Source organism: Oryzias melastigma, linkage group LG23, assembly GCF_002922805.2.
Source record: "Oryzias melastigma strain HK-1 linkage group LG23, ASM292280v2, whole genome shotgun sequence".
In the NCBI taxonomy this organism is placed as follows: Eukaryota; Metazoa; Chordata; class Actinopteri; order Beloniformes; family Adrianichthyidae; genus Oryzias; species Oryzias melastigma.
The window spans coordinates 2,981,193-2,993,716 of record NC_050534.1 but is presented as its reverse complement, the minus strand read 5'-3'; the positions used below and the strand labels follow the sequence as shown (position 1 = coordinate 2,993,716).

At 40.5% G+C, this 12,524-nt stretch overlaps 1 protein-coding gene across 1 annotated transcript in view; it reads left to right on the top strand.

Moving 5' to 3' along the window:
• The window catches only part of arhgef39 (Rho guanine nucleotide exchange factor (GEF) 39), a 55,281-nt gene that overhangs the window by 23,385 nt on the left and 19,372 nt on the right, over window positions 1-12,524 (top strand). Inside the window, exon 6 of the mRNA XM_024282467.2 lies at window positions 8,425-8,495. Coding sequence (XP_024138235.1) covers window positions 8,425-8,495 — 71 coding nt within the window. The remainder of the gene's footprint in view (window positions 1-8,424; window positions 8,496-12,524) is intronic.

Sequence of the window (12,524 nt, the reverse complement as noted above, 5' to 3'; positions counted from 1 at the left end):
ACAGGGCACTTTTCACTAATTTGGTGTAAATTTGTTAAGATCAGGGGTGTCAAACGGCCTTTGGGCCGAATCCGGCCTGCCAGATGGTTTAATCCGGTCCAGTGATGAAGAGAAAAAATCTATCTGTTTGAGCTGGAGTATATGGAAGACAGGACACACCTGGAAGATATACGGTATTCTGCATCTAGAATGAAAGTTTTTTGCTGATCACCACTAGCTCAGTGGAGAAAGTGAGTGTTGGTGTTAGACTGAGGACGGTGTTGGCAGAGCAGATTCTTCCTGGAGGGGGCGGTTCACATCGTGATGATGTCAGCACGATACCACCCGCTTGTTTTCGTGGGTGTGGGAGGGGCTGCTGCAGAGGATTACTCTTAAATGAATGAATGGATCAAAATATCACATTTGGGTTCTTCGTAGAGAGGAATGAACAGTAAAATGCACTTAAAACTTCAAAAAGTTGAATTTTTACGGTATGGCCGCTATGCGCAATTCTCCCACTAGGAGAAGCAAAAGAAAAGATACAGAAATAACAAAAATAAAGACAATTTTAAATTGAAAAGTACTCAGTTTAGTGTTAAAAGAAATAAAAAATGTGAAAAAGTTAAATTGTAAATTTTTAAATAAAATAAAATAAAGTAAAGCAGTTTTAATTCAAAAGTAAACATTATGTAATTGTACAAATGACGTGACCTTTTCGTCCCTGAAATCCTAGCAGAGAAACTTTTACACCTGGGCTTCCCCCTCCCCTATTTGCTAATGGATCAGAGACTTTCTGACAGAACACCTGTCCGAGGGAAAAAGACTCAATTTAGAGCTAAGTATTGTCCATGCGGAATCACATTCAAGGAGTAGATTTGTGGAAACTAAATAATACAACAAAACTAACCATTTAAGTTGATTACATCAATGCAAACTCACTAATAAAGATAATTTATTCAGCTTTGCGTATCAGAGCCCAGACTGTGGGTGGAGTTGAAGTCACATGGTCACTGGGGAGGAGCCGAGCCTTCCTGGACTATTTCTCAGGTAGGCTGAGGAGTGTGATTTCCAGGTAGATTGAACACACCCTCTGGTCTTATTCTTGAAAAGGGGAACCACCACCAGCCCTGTCCGCCAGTCCAATAGTACTGGCCCCGACTGCCATGTGCTGCTGCAGAGACATTTCCGCTAAGACAGTCCCACTGCTAACAGAGTCATCAGGTTCTGGAGTGGACTCCATCCAGTCCCAGTGCCTTCTTGCCATAGAGCCGGGTCCCCAAACCTTTTCTTGTAAGGGGCACACAACTGTTTAGTTCTCTGATGTGGGGCCGGGGTCGGTTTGTAGGCTAACAGAAAAAGTGTAACAGTCACAGTCCAAATGTAAACATTTAAATTATTCATTTATGTAATCTTCATAGAAGAAGAGTTCTACTAAAAGATTTTAAAAACTAGATATTATCTGCGATAATGCTAGTGTGAATGCTGTAAGCTGAACTGAAGATGCTTGTTCTGATAACCAAAGATACTGAAATTGATAAGACAAAAACGCTGAAGCTGATAGCTAGCTAAAATATTGGCTGAACTCCAAATCAGTCAAAAAAATGCAAAAAAATGTCTAAATGAGCCAAAACTGCTAAAATGTAGCTGAAATATGAGGAGCTAAACTCCAAAACAGCCTAAAGGAAATAAAGAAAAATACTAAATTAACCAAAAACAACTGTTAAAATGTCTAATTTAGCCAAAACAGCTAGCATGAGGCTAAAATATTAGCTGAACTCCAAATTAGCCTAAAAAACTGAAAGAAAAGCTTAAACTAGAAAATTGTATTTCCTGCGGAAATACGTTTGATTGCAGTTTTGCAGAAGGTGGTTTCTTTAATTGCTTCATTGCATAAGTTTAAGCAGAAGAAGCTGAAGTATGGGCTCTAAGAGGTCAGAACATGCAGTAACTGGACTGTCTACATCAGGGGTCTCAAACCCGCGGCCCGCGGGCCATCTGCGGCCCCGGGATGATGATTTGCGGCCCGCGTCTCAATATGAAAGATTACTGTTAGTGCGGCCCGCAAGGCTGATATGAATGACAGTTGTTGTGTGCAGTGCTGAACGAACCAATCACAGAGAGGTATATGGCTCTGGAGGCGGGACGTCGGCGGGCTGTCCAAGTGCCTCGCTTACTCAGTCATTCCTCCAGTCAGCTGGGTGGAGGAGGAGCCATGAAGCACCAAACGCGATTCGCGTGATAAATTCTCGTGCCCCGCGCGGGGAATTTTCTGCTCGCGACTTGTCAAAAAATGTGTTTCTGTCGCTGCGCCGCGTGTAGGAGGAGCTACCAGGTCCGTCTGTGGATGTCTCTCTTAGAATGAATACACATTTGATGTTGAGGAATACGCTTTTTTGACGTGTGGACTGTTCCTATTGAATCAGAGCTCCACAAGCTCCGAGCCACAAACCTGTAGCCCGCCCCGCGCGGTGATCCGCTGCTCCCGCCTGTCCAAAATGTGATCCTGAGCTTGGCTCGCACCTGCGTGCGCGCGTCTGTGAATCTTAAGGTTCACACACCGGCTGCGTCGGCGCGCATTCCTGTTCATGCAAACGCGAGTAAACCTCTGAATTTTTATTCAGAATTTTTTAAACCCCTGAATTTTTATCCTGAATTTTTTTAACCTCTAAATTTTTATTCTGAATTATTATTCAGAATTTTCTTAACCTCTGATTTTTTTTCTGAATTTTTTACCCCTGAATTTTTATTGTGAATATTTTTTCAACCCTTGCTTTTTAAACAGCAAAATTTATGCTCCCAAAAATATTTTCTATCTTAAAAAAAATCTGTGTTTTTAATTTCGAGACTTAAAATTTCGATGGGTCAGAAATTTAACATAAAAAAATTCAGAGTCTGATGGAACCAAAAAACTTCCATACTGATTTGCCTGCTTTTTAATTCATTATTTAATATATTTATAGTTAAAAACAAAGATATTTAAGAACATTGGAATGTTTTATCAGCGCTTTTCTTGCGAAAATCCTGATGCAGCCCGGCCTCACCCAGAATCTGCCTCCAGTGGCCCCCGGCTGAAATGAGTTTGAGACCCCTGCTTTAGGGACTGTGTACCTTGGGTAGTAAAACACACAATCAGTATTCTTAAAAACATGTTTTCTAAATGTTTCCCACGGTTTGGTTGAGCAGGCAGTTAAAGGGTTAAATATGTCAACACAAGTTATACTGCAAGTTATCTTAATAGAAGTTAGTTGTCAGGGGAACCCCTAAGAACAAGGATCTACTTTTCTGGTGGTACTGGCCAAAACTGATATGGACAACAATTACAATGTAGGAAGCTTTTTTAAAACATAGTGGTTTCTCTGTCCAAGCATGTGTGTAAATCTAAGGTAACCATTTATTGCGGTTTACCATGTCTTTTGCGAATCGCACAACCTGATATCACGATATCAATATCGATGTATTGTGCAGGTCCAACCACTAGCACTGTAAACTGAACAAATTACCCTAAATCTAACAGCAGAGCAGATTTTTGCAAGAAATTAAATTGGTAATAATGATAATATAGATTGATCTGGAAGGCTGGATGTAATTACCCCATGGGCCGGATCCGGCCCCCCGAGGTGTAAAGTCTTTTGCCCTTCTTTAGGCATTACACTGATGGTAAAAACTGATGTTGTTGGGCAAAAAAGAACAGCTTCTAAACACAAAGACGCTTGGATGCTCAGCTGAAGCTAATAACAGGAGGATTTCACACTGAAATGAACCTGAAATATCTCCAGTCTGGACTCAATCTGACTTTAACGCCCCTGAAGCCGACCTTGACTGTAGCACAGCTGAAGCTTCAGACCTGTAAAGAAGTGATAATATTAGTGTTTTTTTAACATTACTTGTGCAACACTTTTTCCACAAAAGTCTGATCATGTCTTAGCTTCCAACAAGCTCACTCCTGATTGGTGAGAGTGGTTGCCATAGAAACGTTGATTCACACCAATCACAGACTAAGATGTGTCTGATTTTCTGGAAGGATCACATCATCTGCAAACACCAGAGATTGATTCTGTTCTGTTCAGTACAGTTGATTGAACGATGAAAAGACACCTGCATTTTACTTAACTCTCTCATTGTGCTTTCTGGTGTGTGGCGTTTGCAGCAGAATGTGACATCACGCCTTTTCTCTCGGCAAAGGTTTAGACTCACTTACTTACTCGCTTTCTGAAGCTGAGGTTATCATAATTTGCAGCGTTGGAGCAGAATCATATTTTTTAATCGTCTTTCTGTCTTTGCTTTGCTCATAAAGGCCGGAACAGTGAAGCTTAGTGTGGATTGGTACACATTTCTCAGAACGGTCCTCATTAGAGCTCTCCTTTTTGTTCCATAGTTGCTGTAATTAGATTTTCTTCTCCTCTCCATAATTAAAACAAAGGGCTCTGCTCTAATTAGGCCTGTAATGTATTTGTTATTACAAGATTGGACTAGAAGCTCCTGTTAAGTAGGCCAAAGCAGATTGTGTTTGTCTTTTTGTCATGTTCAGCTCTGTGCGAGCTGAGCTCATGCGTGAACATGTGAGCACGTCAATTTACATCCCATTTTCATGGATTCTTTAGGACTTTCCTCCCCTTAATATTTAATATTGGTTTTAGGGCTGGAAGTAATTTCTCAATAGTTTTGAGAGACTTAAGCTTCTTTGGATGTCTTGCTATAAGGAGGTTGCATGAATTTCCCAATATCCACACAAGCTCTTAAAAGTGTATTTTTGCTTTAGCATTAGCATCACTTTTAGTGTCCACCTAACTTGTACGATGTTTAATGTATAACTGCCTAACTAGTCACTTGAGCAGCAGACACTGGTGCTGTAAACAGCTCTGACCTGTTTCCAGTGACTAACCTGGAAGTACGTGAGCCTCTGGCTTAAGTAGGGGAGACGTGAGTCACAGCCCACAAGACTTGAGTGGCGGCCCACGAGACTTGTGTCTCAAATCATGAGACTTGAGTCGTCACCCACAACACGTGAGTTACGGCCACGAGACGTGAGTTACGGCCACGAGACTTGAGTTGTGAACCACGAGACTTGAGTCACGAAGCACGAGACTTGAGTGGCAGCCAATGACACTTGAGTTGCAACTCTTAAGACTTAAGTTGCAGTTCACAAGACTTGAGTCAATTACTAGATTTAAGACGAGTCCCACAAGACTTGAGTGGCGGCCCACGAGATTTGAGTCTTGAACCACGAGACGTGAGTCGTGCCCAACGAGATGTGAGTCGCGGCCCACAAGGCTTGAGTTAGGACCCACTAGGCTTGAGTCGCAAACCATGAGACTTGAGTCAGGACCAACGAGACTTGAGTCATGACCCGCAAGACTTGAGTCATGACCAACGAAACTTGAGTCATGACCCATGAGTCTTGCGTCATGACCAACAAGACTTGAGTCATGACCCGCGAGACTTGAGTCATGACCCGCGAGACTTGAGTCATGACCCGCGAGACTTGAGTCAGGACCCACGAGACTTGAGTCATGACCCACGAGACATGAGTGGGGACCCGCGAGACTTGAGTCAGGACCAACGAGACTTGAGTCATGTCCCGTGAGACTTGGGTCATGACCCACGAGACTTAAGTCATGACCCACGAGACATGAGAGGGGACCCGCGAGACTTGAGTCAGGACCCGCGAGACTTGAGTCACGAACCACGAGACGTGAGTCGCGCCCAATGAGATGTGCGTCACGGCCCACGAGACTTGGGTCACGACCCGCGAGACTTGGGTCACCACCCTTCGAGACTTGAGTCATGACCCACAAGACTTGAGTAAGCTGTTTGCAACACTTGCTGTCTCTCCACTAGAGGGCCCAAGTCTTGGTCTTCTTGTGCCGGTTTCCAGGCTGGCTTTTTTACAGAGAATTGTGTTGGGAAGGACATCCAGCAGACAAATCTCTACCAAACTGTGTGAATCAGTGATCGTCACTTCAGTTTGACGACCACTGATGTTGAAAGGTGAATGAACGAGCAGTCGTTATGACATTCATATCCTTTCATCTTTGATTGGATTCATTTGCCACGCCTCAAACACTTGGCTAGATCTCGCACAGGACCCGTTTTAAATGTGTTTCCACTTAAAGTCTCATTCCAATCATTGTTTGATTTATTTTCAGTGTTCCCAGTGGTTTTTTTTTAATGAAAAAATATTAATTGTTTTCTAGGACATAGTTTCTGCAGAGCTGCAGTAGTTCATCAGAAGTTCATCTCTGAATTGTGAGCATTAAAATTCAACACCAGAACGTATTAAAAACGTAATTTTTTTACTGGAGTGAACTGTTCTTTTTTCCGTCAAAGTGGAAGTTAAAGAATTAAATTCCAGCTTTAGGTTGATAAAAGGCGATCGGTTTGACTGTAATCAATTTATATGCTTTTTATTCAGATGTTTTTGTCCATTTTTAGCCATAGATTTGTGTGTTTGCATGTGTGTGTGTGTTTTTCTCAGGGCAGACACATGTGTTATGTGTATTTGACTTTTACAGTGTACATAATGTTGCACAGAGCAGCACATTTTCTGCCAGGCGTATGAGCTCAGGAGTAAATTCATGGAATAAGTTCATGGAGCTTTTTCTACATTTCAATTGATTAAAGCAGCAGTCTGGACTGGCACTCTGGCCTTCATGAAAACAGTTTTAACCAGAGACTCTGCAGCATTAAAGTTTTACAGCACAGAGAAAATACTCCAGATTAAAAAAGTGAGATGCTAGAAAAAAGTCTGCCCACCCAAGAGCAACTATAACTGTGAATTTATGAAGAAATGTCTTTAAATACATGCAACTAATAACAAACAGGTAGTAAAAACTTTCTTCTTTGTGGTCAAACTTCACCTTTTTTGCTGTTTGACTCTTTATTACTAGTTAAAAAAGCTGAATCAAGGCAATCTGGATGTTTTCTCCCTGTTCACTGTTTCTTGCCGTTTTAATTTAATTGATGAATATTTTACTCTCCAAATCGGCCTTTTGCGTACCGCTTCCTATCCGAGCTGAGGGTCGTGCAGGCGCCATGAGCGGCTCGTTTCTGTGGCACCTCTCGTCGGGGAAAGCAGCTGAGAGTAGAGCCAGGCAGGACCGAGACAGACACTAGAAATCAATTTCAGCTGTCGATGGACTTCAGGGTCACTTTGTCCAGACGACAGGAAGCGAGACTTTTTGGAAGCTGAAGATAAAAACCTGGCACCTGCCAGGTCACATTTTGTGTATGGATCTGTTTTGTCCTACTTGCTAATGTTTCACTCTTTCTATCTCTGTGAAATGTAAACACAAACACCCAGGTACACTTTAGAATTTGGGATGTTAATGTGTCATCTGTGGAGGTTGAAGCTCCTCATCAGGTCTCTGCATTGGTCTTCTTCAGGCTTTGTCATTTTTTGTCTGGCGACCAAATGCCTCTATACATTTTTTGTTGCTTTATTCTATTTACCGTAAATGCTTTGTAAGCCTTTAAATATATTCATGGGCTATGTTTTCATCTTTTACAATAATTTTCAAAAATTTAAAGTTTAGCTTCTATTTTAGCAACAGGCTAACGTTTTTGGCTTATTTAGTTTAATGAGGAATTTTAAACTATTTTGGAGTTTAGCTCATATTTAAGCAACAATCTAACTTTTTTGGCTAATTAAGCATCTATTGAGGATTTTTTTTTTATCCTCTATTTTTATGCTAATTTGGAGTTTAATTCAAATTAGCTAACATGCTAACATTTTTGGCTAATTTGTTATCTGCTGAGGTTGTTTTTTTATAGGATAATTTAGAGTTTAGCTTCTAATTTAGCAACAGACTAACATTTTTGACTAATTTAGTTTATTAAGGAATTTTGGGCTATTTTGGAGTTTAGCTAGAATTTAAGCAACAAGCTAGCTTTTTTTTTTCTCTTTTTTCGCTTATTTGGAGTTTAGCTCATATTTAAGCAACACACTAAACGTTTTTGCAAAACCGGCATGTATTTGGGATTTTTAAGCAATTTTACTATTGATTTTTCATTAATTTAGGTCAACTTCATAGCTCTTTCATAGTTCTTTAATGAAATTTCCAGTCTTTTAGCAAATGTAACATTTTGCAAGTAGCTTTTATATTTTCAGCAAATCGCTTTAAAAGTAGATTTCGTCACTATTTTCAGCAAAAAACTTCAGCATCTTTGGTGACAACTTTCAGCACAAAAAGCATTCACAGTCGCGTTATCGCAGGTGATACAACTTTTCTAGTTGTCATTGTGATATTAGATATGTTTGTGCATTGAGTGATTTTTTTTTGTTTTGTTTTTTTGTTCACTTAAAGACCACCATAGAGGTCAGCCAAAGTAAATGTAAAGGTTAATAATGTTTTAATCAAATGTGTTCTGTGACCTCTAAAACACAGTTTGTTTTTTAATCTTTTTTGTATTTAAGACAGTAAATATTGTTTGTGTTTTTTTATGCAGATATAAACACTTTCTACAGGATCTGACTGCAAACACAAGTCCAGACCACCCGGAGTTTGAGCAGCTTTCAAGTGAGTGTCTTCTTGGTCATTCTTCTACTTCCTGTTTCCTTTTGTTACTCTAGAAAATTCTCAAGAGGTTTCCCCCAAAATATGTCCTTTAAGGTAAATAAAAGCATTTCTTCTAGAACTGAAATGTGAAAGTAAGTACGCAGTTAAGGTTTTCCCACTGGTATCTGGTCTGGGGAAATGTTGTCTGACATTAAACCGCTTCATGGCCTGAAAAAGACTGAAGACCTCTGCTCACAAGTAAATGAACAATGTTTTACAACATGTGTCAAAGTCAAGGCCCGGGGGCCGAATCCGGCCCTCCAGATAATTCTATTTTATTGTTATTAATGACCCGATGTTATCTTGCGCTTATTTCTAACTTGTATAATTTTAACAAAATATAATTTTAATTGAGAGAAAAATATTAAAAGTTATTTAAGGTTTAAGTTGATTTATTCTGGAATAATATTCCTACCTTTTTATTACTCAAATTTATGTTAAAAAGTTCCGGTTCTAAAGTTTAAAAGATGTAGTTTAAGTGTGTTCAATAGATGTTTATCCTGCTCGGCCTGTGATCTAAGGTGTTTTTTGGAGTTAAACCTCGTGTACGATTGCGTTCGACACTCCTCATTTACATGATGCTAGATTTCAGTAAAGCTTCTTGTTGGTATCACCAACAGGAAACAGGAAAACTGCAGTAACTTAAAGTGATGTTATGATCAACTTTTAAGAAGAAAAAAAAAAACTAAAGCAGAGCAGAAGCTCCGTCTGCATGGGAGTTTGATGTGGATTTTGACATCACTAATTGGGAACGGATCAGAGGATATTAAGTGGGCGCCGTATTAATAAGTAAAATCTTGAGCGTCAACAGGAATCTTCAAAATGACTAATTTCAGTTGTAAAATAAACAGAAAGTCTGACTCAAGTGCAAATACACACAAGGAATTATTTATGTGCATCAATTAAAATCTCATTGCTGCAGCGCTGCCTTTGCTTACAAATTAAAACCGCTATGGCCTCTAAGATGAAGGTACATCTCTGGCTGGGCCCGCTTTCTCCATCCTCTTCTCATTAGTTTGTACAGGCGGGGGGGGTACTCGGCTTGTTTTTAAGGAAATAATTCTGAAAAGAAATCCAGACAAATCATTCTGTACTTGATTAAGTGAAGTAGTGAAGAGCCTCCCTGGAGTGTGTTGTTGGTTTGCTTTTGTTTGCTTTCCCTCTGAGGCTTTCCTGTTTTCGCTCTGCGTTGAGGCTGGATTTAATTGTTGCGCCGCTTCTGGAGGTCGTCTGGGCGACACTTTCGTTGCTCTGTCAGGAGGACGGCGTGCCCGGCTCGCGGTTGAACTCCAGCGGACAGTGAATGGAAGGAAGAGCTGTTGTGGCAGATGTCTCCAGAATCTCTAATGGGCTTGATATATTATTGAAATCTCACTCCGAGAACGCTGTAATTAGTTAGGAGTTGTTTTTCTAAAGAAGGCGGCAGAAAACACTCCACGCACTTGTAACGGAGGGAAATTCTGCACGGACACCTTGTTGGCTTTACATTCTAATTGTGGTGAAGTTAAGTGAGCCAATTAGCTGATTGTTCTTTCAGCGCAGACGAGTCGCTGAGCGCTCCCGTCTCAGCAGCACGGCAGTTAAGTTGATCTTGAAATTAGAGTCCATCTGTTTCCCGCTATTTTGGAAGCGTTAATGAGCGGTAGAAAGTTCACAGGCATCGCGGCGGCTGACACTCTGTAATTGGACATGTCTGTCTGTCTTCATGATTGTTCTGCTTGTTCTTCACACCACATTTCAAAGCGTCTTCCAGTTTGTTGCAGGGATGTCTTCATGCAGGTATCAGTGGAGCCGTGCCGTGTATATAAGACGGTAATGGTTTGATTGTGCCAAGAAATAAAAGTTTCAACGCTGCCCCTCCAACAGAAAGACATTTCAAAATCCTCAAAAGTTGTCGTCACAGTAAATCAGCTTTCACCAATCCACATATGACAGAGATTTTACACCGGATGCCCTTCCTGATACACCCCTGTATTTTTTCTAGGCTGCTGAGCAAGAAGGGCCAAGTGGGCCCCATATGGGTTTAAAACTGGGCAGAAAATGTGGGTCCCGAATGGGTTTGTTAGCAGTTTCTGTGGTGGCCCCACCTGTGTTTGCAGCCTGGGCGGCAACCCTGCTAGCTCTGCTGGTCCCAGGGCGGCAGAGCTTCCTACGCTGTTCACCACGCAACTGACTAGAGTAGTGAGCTAAGGCTGGGGCTAGCATAGCGTGCTGGGCCTAGCAAAGCGAGGTAGGACTAGCGTAGCAAGCTAGGGCTCGCATAGTGAGCTAGAGCTGGGACTAGCATAGGATGCTAGGGCTAATGTAGCTAGCTACGACTAGCATAGCATGCTAGAGCTAGCATAGCATGCTGGGGCTAGCATAGTGTTCAAGGGGTGGAACTAGCGTAGCGAGCTAGGACTAGCATAGCAAGCTAGGTCTAGTGTAGCGAGCTAGGCCTGGGGCTAGCGCTGTGCGTATTGCACAAGAACGTCTCATTCTGGTGGAGCAGAGGCACAGCGGTCGACCTGTGACTGTAAAGCACTTTGGACCTCAAGCAAGACAATAGAGGGCTATACAAGTAAACACCATTTACTATTTGATATTTAAGTGGGTTGAAAAGATTTATCGGAATCTATCTTTGTTTAATAGATCAATAATCGATCCATAAAAGCATAGATTCATCTAACAAATAATGTTAAAGTCCATTAGCTTAATGCTAATGTTTAATGGAATTTCCCATAGGATGGCTAATGCTAAAGCTTGGTCAACCCTAAACATAAATTGCTGACTAAATAAACATCTTTATAAACTCAGACATGAATTTTCCAGACTCTTTTAAGGAAATATTTTTTCAAGTAACCTTTTGTGGTCTAAAACATTGTTTTTTGTTCATACTTTTCTTCTTCTGGAATAAGGTGTAATACTATAGCGTGATCACCACCTAGTGGCCAAACTGAAAGGTCCTCCAGGAGAAGCAGAACAATGTTTACAATGTTAAAACCATGTAACACTGTATATTATTAACATTCTCATTATCATTTCACTAATATATTATTTTTATAGAATTTTTAAAAACATATATAGATTATCAATGTATTTCTGAACAAATGTGTCTAAATGTGTAAACTCAAAACTGAATCGATTTAAGATAATCAAAAAAATCTGGGAAATCAATTGGAATTGAGTCGCTCCAGGCTCTGGTGAATCAAATTGATTCTGGAAATTTTTAACCTGGACATCTAAGAAAGCAAACGACATTACTGTGCTCATTTGTGTCGTCTTCCGGTAGGACAGTCAGTCTGGATGTCAGAACCAGAAAGTCAAAGCTGGACTCTAATTGGTCCTACGGGAGATTGACAGAGCAAAGAGTGCAACAAAGAGGCCGTATCCTCTGGAGACGAGCACGCAGGGTTTCTAGAAAGACCACCTTTCCACATGAAAGGGTGGAGTTACAACAAATACAGAATCATAAAGAGAGGAGAACATACATTGATGGTAGGTTACCAAAAAATAAATAAATTTAAGGGAATTTTGTCTCTTTTAGCTAAATAATCTGTCAATTTTCTGAGCTGACTTCTGTTTCCATTGAGAAGTTTGCTAGTACAACAGTTTTTTTTATGTTTGTTTTTTTTTTTTTACGATATTTTTAGTGGATAAGATGTCTTGTTTTGCTCAATCAGAGCCTGTTCTGTAATCTTACTTTCATCTCTGATTGTCCTGAGGAAGTCTCTAAACGTGAAACCAGGGAAGGAGCGGATACTCGGAAAAGTTCTGCAACAGTTTAGTGCACGATATGCTCTGCAGCTGGGAAAAAAGTCTGATTAAAATAATTTTATTGAACGATGTTATTGTTTTACCAACATTATTTCTGGACTTCAGCTTGGTGGGATCAGTGAATTCAAGAATGAAAAAAATAAAACAAAACTCTGGATTGCCTTAAAGCTCATCAAGTCTTTTATGAAGTACCATTTTATCAAGGATCATAAAATCCATTCTTGATCAAAGATG